This window comes from Onychomys torridus, chromosome 9 (genome assembly GCF_903995425.1).
Source record: "Onychomys torridus chromosome 9, mOncTor1.1, whole genome shotgun sequence".
NCBI classification, from domain to species: domain Eukaryota; kingdom Metazoa; phylum Chordata; class Mammalia; order Rodentia; family Cricetidae; genus Onychomys; species Onychomys torridus.
This window is the reverse complement of record NC_050451.1, coordinates 46332151-46351801: the sequence shown is the minus strand read 5'-3', so window position 1 is coordinate 46351801 and position 19651 is coordinate 46332151. Positions and strand designations below refer to the sequence as shown.

Below are 19651 nucleotides of genomic sequence, written 5' to 3'. Positions count from 1 at the left end.
CAACACACACGCACACGCACACGCACACGCACACACAGCCCTGCACAATTTGATGGGCATATGTTCTAAGGGTTAGTGCTTATGGCATGCCTTTTTATTTCCATTTTTGTGTTCATTGTCAGTGAATTTTAGTGCATCGTATTACTGTTACCAGCTTTTTTCTTTTCCTTTTTTTCTAATTTAAAATGAAAATGCAGGCCTGGAGAGGTGGCTTGATAGGTAGGTAAGGGTGCTTGGTACCAAGGTGAGCTGAGCTCAGTCTCCTGAACCCACATGGTGGGAGGAGAGAGAACCTTCTCCCACATTGTCCTCTGACTGCCACTTGTGTTAAGCAGTGTGGATATATAGACACACTGAATGAGTAGATAAATGCAAAGAAGTAAACATAAAAAACAAAAGCAAATACAGAGGAATAATTAAGTAAGGTGTGTCATGGGTTGTTTCTACTCTTTACTCTTTTGCTCGGGGCGCACCACCCAGCTCCCAATAAATCACACACGGAGACTTTTTCCTTCTTATGAATACCCAGCCTTAGCTTGGCATGTTTCTAGCCAGTTTTTCCCAAGTTAACCCATCTATCTTTTGCCTCTGGACTTTTACCTTTTTCTATTCCTGTATTTCTTTCTTTCTTTCTTCGTGGCAGGCTGTGTTATGTGGGTGGGTGGCCCTTGATGTCCTCTTTTCCTCCTTTTCTTGCTCCTTCATCATCTCCCAGATTTCTCCTCCTGTTTATCCTCTCTGCCTGCCAGCCCCACCTATCCTTTTTCCTGTCTTGCTATTGGCCATTCAGCTCTTTATCAGACCATCAGGTGTTTTAGACAGGCAGAAATAACACAGCTTCACAGAGTTAAACAAATGCAACCTAAAAGAATAGAATACATCTTTGCATCATTAAACAAATGTTCCACAGCATAAACGAATGTAACACATCTTAAAATAATACTCCACAACAAAGGTGTTCAAGGATAGTAGGACTGGGTATTGTGGCATTTGCCCTTTTTCCCAGCACTCAGGAGGCTAAGGCAGGGTTAGAAGTGTGAGGCTAGCTTAGGGGGCCCTGGCCAGACACTCTCAAGGCCCTGCTCACCCGAGCTGCTCTCGTGCCAGCCTCCCAACCTTGTTAATCCTCTAGTAGCTTGAAGTTCACCTGCCACCCACAGCCTATGCATTTTCCAGAATTGGAAGGAACAATTTTCAATATAGAAACAGTAAGAGATTTGAGGGCACATTGTAGTTACTATAGTTGAATTGTATCATCTTATGTATTATTGGGCTGTGTGAACTATGTGGCTTCCAGTATAAGGATTTCTCTGTTTCCCTACTCAGCTCACCCTCCACTCTTTAGCACTTCAGGTCCATTATGCTTTACTTTTTCGATATAAATAAAATTCTTTATGTCAGTTAAGTAATTTATTCTCTTTACAGAAGTGCTCTTACCCTAGAACTGACAACAACCTGACCTGTTTGCAAAGCCCTACCCTAAAGACCTCTTAGCAGAAAAACAGACTTTACACAGAAAACCAGAATTCACAACTGTTTCGGGGGTCCAATGCCTTCTCTAGCCTCTGAGCACTAGGCATATATGTAGTGTGCAAAACACTCATTCATATTAAATAATTTCAATCCTGTGTAATGTAGTGTGATATTTGGTACCGTCTAATTCAGCCTTTAGACGATTCTGTGGCCATGCTTAAAAAACATGTTGCCTTTGCAAACCACTTCCTTTACTGACTCAGCCTCCATACCCTGGCATCTGGCTAGTCCTCAGCTACTTGTACCAGCCTGTTGTTCTTTCCTGGGGGTGGGGGCACTGGGATCTGCTGGGCCACCTTTGCCAGTCTCCCTAACTTGCCTACCTGGATTTCACTGAGTTCCAGTGTCCCAGCTAAAGCCATTATCTTCAGTAGGGAAGTTCGACCATGTCCCTTTGGTTTTGGTCAGTCTTTGCCATAATCACACAAGGACCTTTCAATCATATGAAACTGAAAAGCCTCTGAAAATGAAATTTTAATGTCCTCTTCATTTCTCTGTCTCTCTGTGACAGGGTTTTATATAGCATAGGCTGCTCTCAGATTCTTATATATCGAGAGCTGGCAGTGGTAGTGCACACCTTTAATCCCAGCATTCAGGTAGACTGTGGCAGATCTCTTGAGTTCAAGGCCAGGCTGGTCTCCATAGGGAGACTGGGAGAAAAACAGTTTTCCGACTATCTGACCTCTGAATGCTGGGTTTTAACTGGAGTGTTCTGCCTCTCTCCAGTCCTTCCCTCTCTGCACTCCCCATTCTATGCACTGAGTCCTCCCTTGCCAGTCTTCCTTACAGGGTTTCTCTTCTGCTTCGAGTCCACACACTAGTCTGTTCTAGATCCTGTCTTCAGGGTACTCTCCTCTCCTGTGCCCCTGGGTGTCTTCCCATGATTTTTTCACTAATCCATGGGCTGGGCTTTTCAACTGTCCACTCCTGCTGTGTCTTGCGGTTGCTTACATCTGCAGGAAACCATAACTCCCTAGAGTGTCACACTTCAGAAGATCCTAGACCCCAGCCAGTTAACGTGCACGCCTTTAACCCTGGTGCTAAGGCAGAGGTGGCGGATCTCTGTGAGTTTAAGGCCAGCCTCATCTACACAGTGAGTTCAAGTCTATGTCAGAAACAAAAGGATAAGACGATCCCATACCTCACAAAGGGTGGAAACAGTGGTGGTAAGGCTAGTCGGCCTCCTCAGCTTCTTTCCTTATTATTCTAGGTCTTTCGGAGGGGTGGGGTGGGGTTGTTTTTTGAGACAGCCAGGTTAGTTTGTAGCCCCTGGCTTCCCTGGGACTGCTTTGTAGACCAGGTTGGCCTCTGTCTGTCACTGCTCCAGTGTTCTGCTTTGTGAGTCCCCCAGAGGGAATGTCCAGGAGCTACAAGCAAGTTCCATCTTCTCGCCTTTCTGGCGTCCGTACACATCTCCTTTCCCACCTGTCAGTGGTGGCCTTCCTCCAGCTCCTGAGGAAGGGTGCAGCTTCGCTCTGCAAGACTCATCTTAGAATTCGTGAGACTCTTTGGCTCTAGGCTGCCTTAGTTTGTATTCGCTTTCTCATACTGTCTGTCTGGCCCCAGCCTTTCAGCTTGTAAGATGCTGAAGTGCTTTGTATTTACAAACAAAGAAGCACAGCTCTTATGTGACACCTGCCTTTGCCTGGACCTCACTCTATCACTTCACCCGGAAGCTGGAAGCTGGGTCTGTAATCCCCCTCCACTGCCATCTTCATCTCCCAGACCCTCACCCCCTAGGACACAGTCTGTCCTGCAAAGTTAGCTGTCCTTCTGTACTCCTGGGACACAGGACTTTTAGTACTTAGCACATGTAGGTTTTCTAGACTGTAAATTAGTAAAATTTTGGTTTTTTTGTTGGGGTTCCAGTACCTACATTGTTAGCAATATATAGGAAGTTCATCAATAGAGAGTAAACAAGTTCCAGTATTTTAAAAATGAACTGAAATACGATAAATGAAGTAGAATATTTTTAGTAAAGACTGGGGAGAGCACTTGATAGCATGTGCAGGGGGTCAATACCTAGCACCTCAAAAATGGAATAAATCAAAAGTGTAATGTTCAATTTTTTTTCCCAAAAAGCATTGTAGCCCACACCTTTAATCTCACTGCCTGGGAGGCAGAGGCAGGTGGGTCTCTGTGAGTTCAAGGCTAGCCTGGTCTACATAGTGAGTTCTAGGATAGCCAAAGCTACGCAGAGAAACCCTGTCTCAAAATAACTAAATAAAAGTAATATTAGATAATTATTTGGGCCTGTCATTTTAGAGGGTTGAAATAAAAATACACTTTCTCCAATAAGTCAGAAATTTATCTTTTTTAAAGTAGACATAATTGTGTATATGCTGAGGTGAAATTTTAGTACATGTCTGTAATGTAACAGTCCAATCAGGATAATTAGGACATCTGTCATCCCAGATGATTGTCATTCCTTATTACTTTATAATTGTTATGCTTATAGTTGTCCATGTGAAAACCATAAGCAAAAAAATGAACATTTTCCAGTCCCTTTATGATTTTTAAATAGATTTATTCATGTGTGTATACATGCTTGTGTTTGTTTCCTTTTTAAACAGAGTCTTTCCGTGCACCTATGTTTTCTTATGGAATAGATGGAAATGGTTTTTCTCTTGGGTGTAGTAAAAATTGGAGACAAGTCTTTGGTGATGAAAAGAAATACTGGCTAGTTCCAGTATTTTCAAGGTAAGTTGCAGAATGTAGGAATCAGTGGTAGCTTCTGCCTCTGGCTAAATAACTTAAGATTCAGAGATCGTTCTTCTTTTTTTTTTTTTTTTTTAAGATTTATTTATTTATTATGTATACAGAAGAAGGTGCCAGATCTCATTACAGATAGTTGTGAGCCACCATGTGGTTGCTGGGAATTGAACTCAGGACCTCTGGAAGAACAGCCAGTGCTGTGCTCTTAACCACTGAGCCATCTCCAGCCTCCAGAGATTGTTCTTTAAAATGAAAACTCAAAATATCTTGAACATACATAAAAACATATATCCCTTTTTTAAAAATTGGATACAGTAAGAATATCTATGCAGCACGAGGACACATTTGAATGGGGAATAGAAAATACAAATGGCTTAAGAGCCCTTCAAAATGAAAATAAATTGCTTTTGGGAACATAAAAAACACTTCATAGATCATGACACAGAAGTGGTGTACGTGTGTTGTCCCCCCCCCCCCCTTTCTGTTTTTTAAAGATAGAATCTCACTGTGTAGCCCTGGCCGGCATAGAACTTACAGTGTAGACCAGACTGGCCTTGTCTCTCCTCCAGAGGGCTGGCACTAAAGGTGTGTGCCACCACATCCAGTTTATCTTTATTTTCTAAAGAAGACTGGATGCTGATGCAGTTTTACATCAGGTATAAATAATACACATGCTAGATAATTCATAGATTCACGTCTCCCTAATCCCAGCTAGTCTGGGCCATCTCGACAGCAGTCACCAGAGAGAAGGAAAACAATTTGGAAGTGTATCGTCAAGTTTGTGAAGTCTGTAGGTGTGCTGGGTGGAGGCTCACACTAGAATCCCAGGATTTAAGAGAGCTGAGGTAGGAGGATTGTCATGAGTTTGAAGTCAGTCTGGGTTGTAGAGTCATATAGTCAGAGCCTGTCTCCAAAGGGGTTACGGGAATTGTTGGGCCTTTTCCTTAATGAAATTGCCATTTTCTGCCTAAAATGGCTTGCTTTCATTTCTTTTATCTGTCTATCTGTCTATCATCTATCATCTATCTATCATCTATCTATCTGTCTATCATCTATCTGTCATCTATATCTATCTGTCTGTCTATTTATCTACCTCTATATCTATCTGTTATCTATTTTTGCTGCACTGTCTCCCAGCTTGCCTTATTTTCTGCTGACCATCTTATTTTTTCCACTCCAGATGTCTTCCCTGAATAATTTTAAGAGTGTTCATCACTCCTTTCACAGAATTTATTGTGATAAAATTTAGTATGGCTTTTTTCAGGTTTGGGATTAGTGGAAGTTAGGGTTTTTTATTGTTGGTTTTTCTTTTGGTTTGTGTTTTGTTTCTTTGAGGCAAGGTCTCATGGCCCAGGCCTTGAACTCCTGAGCTTCTGTCTCCCAAGCTTTGGGATCACAGATGAGCACCAGCACACCCAGCTGGCTGAGTCTGTGTCTTCTCATCAGCTGGGGAGCTGCTAAGCATCGCCTCTTCTGTGTCCTCCCCTGTGGGGACTGCCCCGTGCCTGCGTGGGTCACTTGCTTCCCACAGCTTTGTGATAGTTGGCTGTTTTCTGTGCGTGCCATTTCCTGTAGACTCTGATGCCCCTAACTGCGGAGCCACCCCCTGCAGCCCTGTTTTCAGATCTTCTGTCTGATGTTGAGAGATGAACAGTGCTGCTTCCTGGCCTTTCTTTTACCTGGTGCTTACCAGGCTTCTTGGATCTGTGAATGTGCTGTTCCCATCAGATCGGAATAGTTTTTACCTGGGGTAGCTTTAGTTATGTTGTTACAGCTTATTTGTTGGGTTTTGTTTGTTTGGGGCTCTTGCCTATTCCCCTTCTCCCACCTCTTCCCACCAGCATTTCTGACTCTCCAGAAATTTTTATGTTTTCCGCCTTTGATACTGTGGTTGTGCTGTGTGTGGTCCCTCTCATCTTTTCCTCTTGTCCTTAACTGTTACAAGTGCAGTCAAGCCCTTTTGGGGTGTCTGGTCTGCTGGTGAGCCCCATCTAGTGGTTTAATTTGAGAGGATGTGTCTCTCGGCTCTATAAGTTAGATTTGGTTCTTTCTTATAAAGCTTTACTTTTCTGTTTTTGTTATATCCATTTGTCCTTCAAATTCATGGATATGTTTAATATGTTTAATAACAGTTTTGAAGCTGCTAATTTTCACTTTGCTGTTGGTTATTTTTTGTACTTAGTTCTGATCACATTGTCAGTGACTTCTGATTAAACGTGGTTTTATCAGTGTCTAGATTTTATTGTCTCTCTTTGTAGCTGGTGACTTTGGTTTGGGCGCACTATTAGTTTCTTTAGGCTTCACAGTAGTCTTTTTGAGTTTGTCTTAAGCTTTATAAGGTTGGCTCAATAGTAGCATTTTCTTTAAGGCTAAGTCTAGCACTGCTGAAGGTGGAGTCTCAATGGAGAGAGGTTTCCCTGCTGGCTGGTCAGATGTGAATGCCGTCCAGTGTCGCAGGGCTTGGACTTGTTCATTGCAAGCTTTCCAGAAGTTTTTTCTCACTTTGCCTGTACAGGACAGTATTTGTCAGAAGCTGTGGGAACAGTTCTGTGTATAGGTCTATAGTGATTTCTCCTCTGTCTTTTAGGTTCAAGCCATCTCAGCTTCCCAAAGCTTCCTCCTCCTCTGTTGCCTTGATGCAGCGAGACTGCTTTGCTTGCATTTCCCCATCCCTAGCCCTGTACTTTACAAAAGAATTGTCTTAAATTTAGGCATATGCAAGTTTTGCCTGCATGTATATATGTGCACTACGTGTATGCCTGGTGCCAGGGAAGATCAAAAGTGGGCTTCAAATCCCCTGAGACTGGAATTATAGGTGGTTATGAGCCGCCATGTGGATGTTGGGAAAGAAGCCTGGGTCCTCTACAAGAAAGAGCAGCAAGTATTCTTACCTGCTGGGCCAACTCTCTAGCCCCTTAATACTTGTTTGACTATTACCCTGTCCTATACTGTCTGTTTTGAAGTCAGTCATTTGTGTGCTGGTCTGTTTCTGATTGTTTATGGTGACATGTCAAATTTACAGCTACTCTGTCTTGGCCAGAGGTGCCTCTGCTGTACACAGTTGTGATGGGTCAAGAGTGTAAGACCAGCTGGCCATGTTGTAGTTCTTTGGACATCCATAAGCTGGAAGGTGGAGCTTGTCTTTTGTTCAGTGGTAAACTGTAGTTCTTACTAAGGTGTTTGGAGCTCTTTGGTTGGCCGATTGGTTTTGTAGTACCTGAGCACCAGGCCAGTGGAGGGCCTTCTGTGAGGAGCTACTTGTGAGCTCAGCACTGAGCTGCAACTATAGTACCAGCTATTCTGGCAGTGGTGTTGACTGAAGACATGGAACTTACTTTGCAATTTCAGTTTGAGTGTGGATGATGTTTTCAGTGATCATGATGCTGTCAGGTACCCAGATAATTGAATAGCTGTCTGCGTTAAGGGCTAACAGGGCATTGTGATCTTAATCAGCGTAGAGGACATTGTTTCTAAGTACATGTGAGTTAGAGAAAAGGCTGTCTTCAGTGGAGACAGTAACTTCCAAAATTAGACTCGATATCTGACTTGATAAATCTTAGTAATTTAGTTCTACCATGCCTCTGAAAGACAAATGGTAAACTTGACCGTTGTTATTAAATTAGTATGCACATAACTACTGTTTCTCATCATACAGCTTGGGTGATGGCTGCAGTTTTCCAACTCGCCTTGTGGGGATGGATCCCGAACAAGCTTCCGTGACTCACCAGAGTGACTATGCCAGAAGGTATGTTCCTTGTTCCCGAGTGTCTCAGTAGTCACTGGAAAACTGTCTGATGCCTGTTCACAGGAGCGGTTCCTACACAGACAGCAGCGTTCAGTCCAGGAAGCAGACAGAAAAGGGACAGTTCTATTTCCATTCTCTTTTAGTGGAGGACCGGTTGGTGTTAGGTGCCTAATCTTACACACTTTTTACATGTGAACCAGAAAACGAGAGTAGCAGAGTGAGTTAGATCAGGACAGGTGCATGCAGCTTCATGTCTAAGGAAACTATTGAGCAAGTAAATATGCTATGTCTTCATCTTCTAGAAAGTAAAATTCCCTTCTGTACTTCATATTGGCTTATACCAAATTGTATTTTTTAAAGAAAAATTAAAAGCCAGTAGTTATTCTAATAACCATTAATTTCAATAACTAGGTTTTAATTACAATGTCAGAATAGTTAATGATAATTTGAAATTACAAATATTTTCTTATTCATCTTAAAGGAAATTTCTTAACATAGTTGCACACCAGGAAAACTGATTCATAAATTCATACTTCTGTCAACACAAAAAAATGAAAGGTAGCCAGATGTGGTGGTGCATGCCTTTAATGCCAACACTCGGGAAACAGAGGCAAGCAGATCTCTGAGCATTTGAGGCCAGCCTAGTCTTAGTCTACAAAGTAAGTTCCAGGACAGCCAGGGCTATTACAGAGCAACCCTGTCTTGGGAAAAAGTAATAAAGTAAAAATAAAGAAAGGTGGGGCAGGCCTCAGCACCGCACCACCGCAAGCCTCCAACCCTTCGCTTTAGCATTTACTCTGCTTCTAAACACGTCATTCAGGTGAGTCTGTTTCCTTTCCCTAGAGGGTGGAGAGCGTGTGTGGCACCCAGCGTAGTGGCTGGCCCGTAAGAAATACCTGGCAAACCTCTCTCCCTTTTCCTCCTTTCCTCCTCCATTCCCTTCCTCCCTGGCTCTCTTAGTTAGAAAAATAAGTCTACGATAAATTACTGAATCATTTTTTCCCCTTAGATCTAAACTGCAGAGGTAGAGAGCAGAGAACTTGGGAGATGACAGGTAACTTTTGTACTGGCCACAGACAGCTCTTCACCTGGCCTTATGCTACTACAGCTCCCGATTAACAAGTGTTAAAAGCCCTTTCCCACTGGCCCCTCAAGCTGTTTCTTAGTCTAACTGGTTTCTTTGGCAGTATTGGAATACACACTTTTGGGCCCAGAGAGTCATTTGACTGGGGGGCGGGGGTTGTGGGTATATTTTTTCTTGGAGATAGCCTTTTCAGAGTGCTAAGATCTCATGAGTTTCCTCATATATTTCAGAGAAGGAATACTAATTTGCTGCTTATTAATTATTAAGTATCCTTAATTGAGCATTAAACTATTCACTGAACTGTCTGCTCCTTTTTTCAGTATTAGCTCAAACCAACCTTTTCCTATCAAACCACTTAGTGAATCAAAAAACCGTTTGTTGGACAGTGAGTCTCAGTGGCTAGAGAATGGAGCTGAAGAAGGAGTCACCAGACCAGGTAATGATTCTCATCCCCTTCAGATGAAAGTCACCAGATTCAACAGAACTGTATAAAGCCAAAATGGTGTGATATTTGAGACAATAAATATAGAAGACTGTCTGTAAAATCCTGTATATGAGGTGTCCATGCTTGTGGATGGACCTGCGAGGAAAGAACAGGACAAGGCACAATGGCCGAGTTGTACTCTGCTCTCTGTGCCGCTGGGCTGTTTCTTCACCCACAAATGGATAGTTTGGCATTGGCTAATCCCAATAGTATTTTAAGAACGTTTTTTAGTGTTCTGGTATATATTTAATTGAAAACAATTTTTGAAAGCATTGTACTCAACTGGGTATGGTGGCACACACTTGTAACTCTAGCTCTTGGGAAGCTGAGGTAGGAGAATCAACAAGTACTGTGCAAGCCTAGGCTCCTTGTGAAACCTCCCTTGGGGGTGTAGTGACTTCGTACTCTGTAAAGAGTGGCATGGAGAAGGCCTTTGCCTTTCTAAATGACCAGTCTGTGAACTGTGGCTGCAGTTTAGAACAGCTGCTGAGGCCAAGTGGGATTTCTGCAGACCTGGGTTCACAGTGTCATCTGACCACTGAATCAGCATCACCAGCCCAAATCCTTTCTCAGGCTCTCTCAGGTGCTTCTTGGTTCTAACAGTAAGATGACTGTCAGGAATCTGCTTGATAGGAAAACAGATCAGTTATAGTAACTCCAGGAAGTACCTCGGGAACTGTCTGAGTAGCTCTGATCTCCGGGGAGAGGGCAGGGGCTTGAGCTTTGAGATGTGTTTTGGGCTTCTTTCCCTTACCAGCCATGGTAGCACACCCATGTATTCCAGTACTTGTGAGCTGAGGCTGAAAGACTTATATGAATCTGGGGCATCCTGGGCTGTAGACTGAGACCTTGTGTCAAAAAAATCATAAGTAGGGTTGGGGATTTAGCTCAGTGGTAGAGCGAGCGCTTGCCTAGCAAGCGCAAGGCCCTGGGTTCGATCCTCAGCTCCAAAAAAAAAAAAAAGATCATAAGTAAGTGAAGGGAATCTATTAATGAGTGTCTTTGGGTCTTTAAGATTATTTGGCTCCTAGGTAAAGATGTGTTTCATGCACTTGCTAATTACTGATGCTTAACTTCTAAGCCCAGCGGCCATGTCCACAGAGAACCTGACAAAACCTACCATGCTCTCTCATGGCTCTGCTTCTCCCTACCTTCTACAAGGAGGAAAATAGTTGTCATTTTAAACCTTTACTATTAACATAACTTGTTTTTAGTGTAAATAACTTCTCCATTTAGCCAGAAACTTACTACTTCTTTTGTCTTCTAATGAATTGTATGTTCGCAGGGACAAATAACCATGTTACAGTGGCAATAGAAAGTAATTGAGTGCTGCTTGTTCCTAACTAACCATTGATGAGTGCAAGGTAAGACAATACAAAGGTATTTCCTTCAGCAAAATGTAGTTTATTTGCATAGTTCATCTAATTTTTTTCAACTACCCAAATTAAGCAGTTCTGTCCTACAGCTGCAATGTGACTTCTGCCAGAATCTCAGTTTCCTTACTGCTTCTAACACAATGTTACTAACCATTTGCTGGTAGATTAATGAAGAAACTAATTGAAAATGGTTAAGATGTACATGTAAGGCTGGGCAGTGTTGGCACACCCCTTTAATCTCAGCACTTGTGAGGCAGAGGCAGGTGGATCTCTGTGAGTTTGTTCAGGAACTCCAGAGCAAGTTCCAGGACAGGCTCCAAAGCTACACAGAGAAACCCTGTCTCACACAAAAAAACAAACAAACAAAGATGTACATGAAAGCATGGAAACAGTACCTTACTGGTTAGTTTAAGGAACAACTGGTTAGTTGTTGAAGTTTGATCAAGTGAAGATTGACTAAAGTCAGACACAGGGCTTCCGGGTTCATTAATGTTAGTTCTGTAAGACACAATAACAAAGCATTGTCTCAGACCTATAACCTAGTATTCCCTTTCCTTCCTGGCTACTGTTATTTTCCCAGAAGATCTCATCTGGGGTCTTGCCAAGTGGAGCACCTGCATCCTCCGCTCCAGGCTTATCATGAGGTCAGGTCTTTGCAGAGGACCTGGAGCCTACACAGTTAGAGGCAGGGCCCAAGACCTAGGATAAAATGAGTTCCAGGCTCCAGAGGCAGTGGTTCTAAGCCTCCATCGGGCCAAATAGGCCTCATTGTGAAGAGCCAGCTACAGGGTCTGCATCTGTGGATACTACCCCATTCAACCACTCGGTGCTTCTCGTGTAGAATCCCCAGCTGAAGTTTCTGTGGCAGTAGGTGGGTGCGAAGGCTGACTCTCAGATGGTGTCCAAGTGGTGTCCAGACGGGGTGCCCTGAGTGTAGGCTGAAAGCTCAGTGATTCTGTCTTCACTATTTACAAAAGTCTGTGTTATTGTAGAACTCAAGAGTTTGGTTCCTAACTTGTTAGTCCTTACGGCCATTTACTAAATAGCTAAGGAAATAGAAAAATTGGCTTCCAACTAATAATTCAATTGTTTCTGTTTTTGTAGGTATATAAAAACACATTTTGGACTATTTTCAGTTTTATTTGCAAGAAAATGATGGCTGGAATGAAGTAATTGAAGTATAACAGAAGATATATTTTTAAAAGGAAGCATTTGTACAGTTTGCTGGATCCACAGAAGCACTACAGAGTAGAAAGATGCCTTAATTTCTAGTGTCCATGTGTGCAGCATTGCCTCAGCTCAAAAGTGACTTAATTTTCCTTTGGAAATAACACCTGTCTTGAGATGCTATCCTCACATGTTAACATGGCATTTGTATTTCTCAATACCTGAGTTAAAATAGTAGAGTTATTTCTTAATATCCACTAGATTTTCACTCCAAAAACAAACTAAAAAGTTGTCTTCGGTGAAGTCAGTCTGGGACAAATGGTGGCTAAAAATGATATCCAAATCATTGATTCTTGTGCTGTATAAGGGAAAGGAAATACTGCTTTTTTAATTAGATGTTTACTAATTTATAATTACTGTTTTATACTTTTCAACATTTTAATAAAGATTTTTTTATTATTGGCTATGAAATAGCACAGAAGGATTCAGATACCTAAATATAATCATTTAGAACATTGAAGATGTTGATATACTTCAAAGGTTTAGTTAGAAGCATTATAATACAAGCCTAGTGGCACAGGCCTGTAATCCCAGCCCTCGGGAGGCTGAGGCAGGTTTGCTGTGAGTTTGAGTCTTGCAGGTTTCATAGGGACCGGATCCAAAGAGCAGAGTAAAAGGAGCATTAACACAGCCATGTGGTATAGCATGTGCCCAAGGCTCATACATGGTAGAAAAAGGAATGTTTTGTACTCCCTGCTTTTTAATTACTATCTGTTGAATTTTCAGGGGAATTTATATGGCCTGGAAGCACAGCGGATCATGTGCTATGCAAAGCTCCATATGAATAGGTGGGGGTGGCTAAAGAAAAGAGAGAATGGTAGAAGAAGTATTTTACACAGTGAAGCAGATTCTTAGCCCTAAAAGCATGTGTGCTACAGAATGCTATGAATAGACTTTCAGTTTAGATGATGTCTAAAAATCACTGTGGTACCTTCCAGGAACCTTTTAACAGCTTAAACAGTGACTGAAAATGCACTCAGATGAAGCGAAATAAATAAAACAAATTCCAGTGTTGGGCTGGAGAAATGTTTCAGTAGATAAAGGCAATTGCTCCTAAACCTACAACCTGAGATCAGCCACATGCTGGGAGGAGAGAGCCAACTCCCACATGTCTTCTGACATTCACATGTGCACTGTGGTGCACACAGACACTATGTTTTAAATTCTCAGTCTCTGATTCATATGTGAACTCTTAAGCCTGACTCCCTCGCAGCCACCTGATGGCTTTAACAGGAATGGTTGTACCTAGAAGACTAGTCCAGTGTTCTATAGAAAGACAGTGTAGAAATGCTGCTCTCGGTTTAGACTGTTTATCAGAGAAATACACCTAACATGATAGCTTGCAGTAGACAGCAGAGAAGCCTCACTCAGATGTGCAGGTCTGGGGCTATACAGTGTCTGTACACACAGTGGGATTGCGGAGGAAAGGGCATCTGAGGGAACTGAGCTACAGGACTCTCAGGATTCCCCAGTGTTGAAGTTTGCAAATGACCTTGCTTTTCCTTTTCCCACCAAGTATCTCTGGACCCCTCTGTCTATCAAACATTATTCTAAAGATAGTGCTGTGATTCCCTAATCCTGCGAAAATCAAGACACCTGCTGTTGCAACTTTGCATTTTGGGGATATTGATTGAGTTGTCATTGACTGCACTAATTCTGAATCTCAACTTCCTTTGGACCAGAGGAGTAAGTTAGCTTTGGAACCGTGGTTTAAAGTGATATGTAGTATGAATTCCTCTTTCTTTCAACTCTTTATTGATAATATTTTTGATTCTCAAACAACAGTGAATTGAGAGATACAAATTACTGCTAGGCATGCTGATCTACGATACCAGTCTCAACACTTGGGAGCCTGAGGCAAAAAGGTCAAGTTCATTCTCAGCTTTGTAGTGAGTTCAGAAGTAGCCTGTGCTACATGAGATCCTGTGTCAAAAAAGTCAGGAGAGAAAAGACCAATTCTTAACCAAAACTACAACCTCAGTCCAGTAGTTTGCATGTGCTTTCAGCAGAACCCTGGTCCTTCTGTTTCTGAGTTTAGATAGGAGGATTTGCATGCACCTGGCACAGTTTGCCCCTTTAACATACTATTATGTAGATGTATCGTCTTTCTGAGTTCTGATCACTTGATTATTAGCATAGTAAACTATTTTTAGTTTTTGGTTTTGTAGCCTTTATAGCCAACATTTTGCCACAGTCTAAAATATTTACCTGGATTTTGTTGGTTTTTTGTTTTGTTTTGTTTTAATGCTGGGGAATCAAACCCAGGGCCTTTTGCATACTAGGAAAGTCCTCTACCACTGGTCCAGGCTGAACCTGTTCATACATAACAGTGGCTGTTTATTAGTGGGTAGCAAGTGGTATGGGAATCGGGGAAGGCTGGCTCTTCAGTATTTCAACTGGCATTGAGCCTGCTGTCAGCTGGGAGACCAGGTCAAAATTAAGCTTTGCCAAAATTTCAAACACTTGAACATTCATGAAGAAAATGAAGTTGAATTTCAGGTCTTGCCCTTGCCATTAAAAACATTAGCCAGGAGACTTGGTTTATCTGGGTAAAGAGGTACTGGACTGGACTGTTCAGTCCCTGCGGCACCTGACCATTGTCACTGTGCCAACCAAAGCAGCTGCAGTATACCAGCCATTGAAATGAACATGTTTACAAAGTTGAGTTTTCTCTTCACATAAGAATGATTTTTTAAAAACTTTTTACATAGTGGTTATGATTCAATGTGTTATGAGCATAACAGGTTAGATTAAACATATGGTGTTTACTTGAATTTTAATTCTTAACAGAAAGCAAATTTTGACGTTTACAGTAATGCTTGAGATGAGTCATGAGATCTCCCGTTCTCTCTGAATCAAATTTATATTAACGGGTTAGTGTTAGAGCCTGTGTATTTGGGGCATTGAGTAGGCAGTAACTCAGAAATATGCTTAGCTTACATCTTGTTCTACAAACTAGTACTTCTAGCTGTGGATAAGTATTTTTAACTAATCTGATATTAAATCATATTTTTGCATTGCAGTCAAACTAATAAGAACATATGTAAAAGTACAGATAAGATATAAATCTGAAATTCATATTTCATATGATCTAAGCTGTATTTTTAAATTTAAAGTTCAATAGAGATTCAGAAAGGTCCATATTTTTCTAATGACTTCACTCTGTTATTTTCTTGGGTTATGTAAAGCAAGGAATCGTATTTGTATTAAGGGGCTAAGAAAGCTGTTAGTTTATTATATTTGTACATGATTATAGACAAGCCTATGCCCATTTAAAAGAAAAGATGGATACTATTTAAGGTGATATTTAATATGCTTTTCTATAAACAAGTTTGAAATATAGTTTACCTTAGTTGTCTTTACCTATCAAGTAGCTTAGCCTTGTATTTATTTCTCATTTGTGTGAACCTGGACCATGACTCTGCTCTGTATTTTGAATGGCCTAACCTACATTAATATGTGCACATTTTACAACTTTTTTCAGAAATCATAATTACTTTATTAATAAACAGATAAAGATATTGCCTTGTTTGGAAATGGTTTGTTGCCATTATAAAGTGATATTTGCCAAATGAGGAAATAATTTCATTTTGATCAGTGTGAAAAATCTGTTATAAAAGTATTGTTTAGTTTAGAGGTTCTCACCTTTCCTAATGCTTCAACCCTTTAATTCAGTTCCCCGTGTTTTGGTGACCCCAATCATAAAATTACTTTTGTTGCTACTTCATAACTGTAACTTTGTTGTTATGAATCATAATGTAAATATCTGAGATGCAGGATTTCTGATTTGTGACCCCTGTGAAAGGGTCATTTGACCCCCAAAGGGGTCGCGACCCATGGATTGAGGACCACTGGTTTAAGAGCTTAGTAATTTCTGAAAACAGCCTCTAAGACAGGCAGGTTAAATTGCGGTTTAGTTTATTCAGAACCTTACAAGTTTAAGTAGGCTTTACTGGACGGACAGACTGTTTCACCAGGCACTTTAGGATCTGCCACTGCCAGATGTATAAAATGGTTGAACTGTGGTTGTTGAATTATGGGTAATAGATGTTATCTTGACTATTAAAATCTCAAGAGCTTGTGTAAGAAAGAGCCAGTAGAGAGGCTCACAGAGGTGAACACCTTTTCCTCTGGTTGAGTAAGTACACGATTTGAGGCCAGTCTTGGTGGTATGCACCTATAGTCCCAACACAGGAAGCAGAGGCAGGAAGATGTCTGTGAGTTGAAGCTAGTCTGGTCTACATAAAGTTCCAGGCAAGCCAGGGATACACAGTTGAGACTCTATCTCAAAACAGCAGACCAACACCGTTAGGTAGTGTTCCAAAATACACAAGGATAGCAACTAATAGCTCTGAGGCCACAGGATTTTGTGGGTATCCAGCAGTTCTGTGATGTTAACTTCCATGAGGTTAACTGTCTTTGACCTGGTGTCCATGACTAATAGGGTGTTTTGTTTTGTTTTTTAAGCTTTGGGGGGGGGGCTTTTACAGGAAAGGGGCTATTAGTGCCTGGATTCTGTGGAGCTAGAGTTAAAGGCAGTTGTGAGCCACCCACCATTCCCCTGAAGAGTGGGAAGCTCTTCTGAGCACTGAGCCAACTACACAGCTCCCAAATAGCTTCTGAGTGGTATTTCACCCCAGGCTGCATTTCAGCTCCATTACCTTTCTGTAGCTGGAGAGAAACTCTCCAGCTTCCACCAAGCCTCACAGTTCATAGCTCACTTACAAAGTAAACACACAGAGACTTATATTGTTTACAAACTGTGGCTGTGGCAGGCTTTTTGTTAACTGATTTTATATCTTAAATTAACTTATTTGTATTAGTTTATAGGTTGTCATGTGGCTCGTGGGTTATTGGTACCTTATATGTTGCTAGTCATGGCGGAGGCTGACAGCATCTTTTTTTATATAGTCTTTTCTTTTTTAGATTTTTTTTTTTTTTTTGGTTTGTCCCACCTTTACTTTTTGTCTGGCTACTGGTCAATTAGTGTTTTATTTATTAACCAATCAGAGTAACACATTTAACATACAGAACATCTCACAGCACCTTTCCAAGTGCCTGGCCTCCATCATAGGCTGACACCCTTGGTACCACCTCAGCGCCTAGTTTCTATTACTGTTTTTATTTTGCTGTGCTGATTACATGACTCCAATCAACTGTAAATTGTTGAAGTTTTATTTTCCTCTAATAGCTTCCAACAAAATAAACAGTAAAAATCATAAGGAACTGTAATGAATTTTATATCTATTAATTTTATTTTTCTGTGGTAGTTCCTCAGTTTATCTAGATTAACCAGGGGCTAGAGAGAGAGCTCAGTTGTTGAGAGCATATACTACTTTTCCAGGGGAACAGAATTCAGTTTCCAGCACCTGTAATGGGTGATTGATTCCAGCTCTGGGGAATCCAACACCTAGCCTTGTCAAGCACCTATACTCATGTGCATATACCTACATACAGGCACACACATACACATAATTAAATGTCTTCTAAAAGGGTCAGAGTTTAGTGTTTTATTGACCTTAGTTTCAGGAGACCAGTTTGGTTTGGCAGTGGCCATCAAATTTTTCAGTGCTCACATTCTTTGACTCATTTTACCTTTAAGGGTCATACTTTGTGTAAGAATATTCATTATATATATTTATCTGGCAGTGGATTTACCATAATCACAAAGATGGTTTTCCCAGAGCGAGGCTTATTTTTTGCACGCTGGATATGCTGACCCCTTCGATTTCCCCCAAATGTAGGAAACTCAGCTGCATATTTTGTGGTAGTGGGGACTGTATTCCTGCTCTCCTCTGCAAGAAAACAAAACCAAAACCAAACCCAGTATCCATTCCAGTACTGTTTGAGGCAACAGAAGAGTGAGGTACCCTGTGTCTGACTCCACTCCTGTTCCCATGTGCAGTGTAGTTTCCAAAGACATGCATGACCAACCCTGGGGAGAGCTGCTTCCAGAGAGAGGAGCTTGGAATTGCTAGCTGCCACTTCAGTGTTTATCTTTTCATACTTTCCTACCATGTGCCTACACTGGTTTTCAAACAGAAAATTTGGGGTAGATAGTCGGCATCAATAATGAAACGATGTTGGATGCCAGACCACTGTGTACCCACTTGAGGGTGGTCTGTCTCTTTGGCACAGCACATGGATTCTACAGGGCTTGCAGTTATTTTAAAACTACTGGGCCAGTGAGATAGCTCTGCAGATAAAGGCTGTTGCTTTCAACCTGAAGTCCTGGGTTTGGTTCCAGGAAGCCAATGTGCAAAGTAGCCAGTGCATGTACATGCGCGCACATGATTTTAATAAAAGTTATAACTATTCCAAGAAAACAGCTAAATTGTCATGCTAGTAATCAAAGGACAACATTGAGTTTGCAGGAAGACTTAAGAAGTAGCACTGATTAAATGGAGGCCTGAGATGCAGCCTGGAATTAATGCCCTTATGAATTGATACAGGAATGAGCAGAGAAAGCTAGTTGTTTGGAGGGCTTTTTACAGTAAATGAGGGAGACCTGTCTCTATTCCATTGCACTTCCAGAGACACCAAAAAACCATGGAAAGGTTTCCTATAACTAGTCATAAAGTTGGGAGCACCCCTGGGTGTGAACATGCTGGGTAGGCCTTTAATTCCAGCATTCTAGATGTAGATACAGGATACCTATGAGTTTGAGGCCAGCCTGGTCTACATAGTTCCAGTACAGGGCTTCATAGACCCTGTCTCAGAAAACAAAAATTGAAGTGCATTCACGGGAAAGATCTTGAAGATGAAGTGAAAATACAAATTTAAATAAGTCTTCATACGTGATCACCCAATGGCAGTATTTATAGGTTCCTTGCCATCTGTTTATTGAGCACCTGAAGGAGGGTGAGTGGTGGGATTAGAAACCCCAGCAGCTAGCTGTCTTCTAGGCAGTGGTATAGACATGGACACCTATGAGGACCTGGGTTCTCTGGCAAAGGTAGGTCTAAGATGGTGAGATGGTGGGTAGCCAGTGAGAGAATCGAAACTGCACTGGGCTCTGGAAGGTCACTGGCAGAGTAAGAAATGGCTCATTAGAAAATACACACACACACACACACACACACACACACACACACACACACACACAGGCTTTAGACTGACTTCATTTGGTCACTGTAAGTAACGGGAAGATTATCAGCTGAGTGAACCTGGATTTGGAGTGAACTAGCTGCTAGCAGCTTTCCTCCTTCATTCAGCCTTTTTCTTTTTTTTTTCTTTTTTGGTTGCCTATTCTGGGCCTAGAACCTGGTAGGCAAGCAACCGCCACCTCTGAGCAGCACCTGCAGCCCGTCCCTCAGCCTTTTTCATTTTTGGCTTTTCAAGACAAGGTTTCTCTGTGTAGTCCTGGCTATTCTGGAACTCACTATAAACCAGGCTGGGCTTGAACTCAGAGATCTGCCTGCCTCTGCCTCCTGAGTGCTGGGATCAAAGGTGTGCACCACCACCTTCCAGGTTCATTCTCTTCAAAT

General features: G+C 41.7%; 1 protein-coding gene and 1 non-coding gene across 7 annotated transcripts in view; both read left to right on the top strand.

The window, feature by feature from the left end:
- The window catches only part of Zdhhc20 (zinc finger DHHC-type palmitoyltransferase 20), a 65492-nt gene extending 49806 nt beyond the window's left edge, over positions 1-15686 (top strand). For 3 of the 6 annotated variants that reach the window (XM_036198921.1, XM_036198923.1, XM_036198927.1), the window contains 5 exons: positions 4107-4233; positions 7904-7993; positions 9398-9513; positions 10847-10925; positions 12042-15686. In XM_036198921.1, the coding sequence (XP_036054814.1) occupies positions 4107-4233; positions 7904-7993; positions 9398-9513; positions 10847-10887 (374 nt within the window). In that variant the 3' untranslated portion in view covers positions 10888-10925; positions 12042-15686. Of the gene's footprint in view, positions 1-4106; positions 4234-7903; positions 7994-9002; positions 9048-9397; positions 9514-10846; positions 10926-12041 lie in introns of those variants that run through there. The other 3 variants (XM_036198924.1, XM_036198925.1, XM_036198922.1) reach the window with 2 other exon arrangements.
- A 2112-nt stretch (positions 15687-17798) lies between these two features.
- Positions 17799-17961, top strand: LOC118591688. Its single transcript, XR_004945984.1, has one exon. It is a non-coding gene; the product is annotated as a U1 spliceosomal RNA (small nuclear RNA).
- The last annotated feature ends 1690 nt before the right edge of the window (positions 17962-19651 follow it).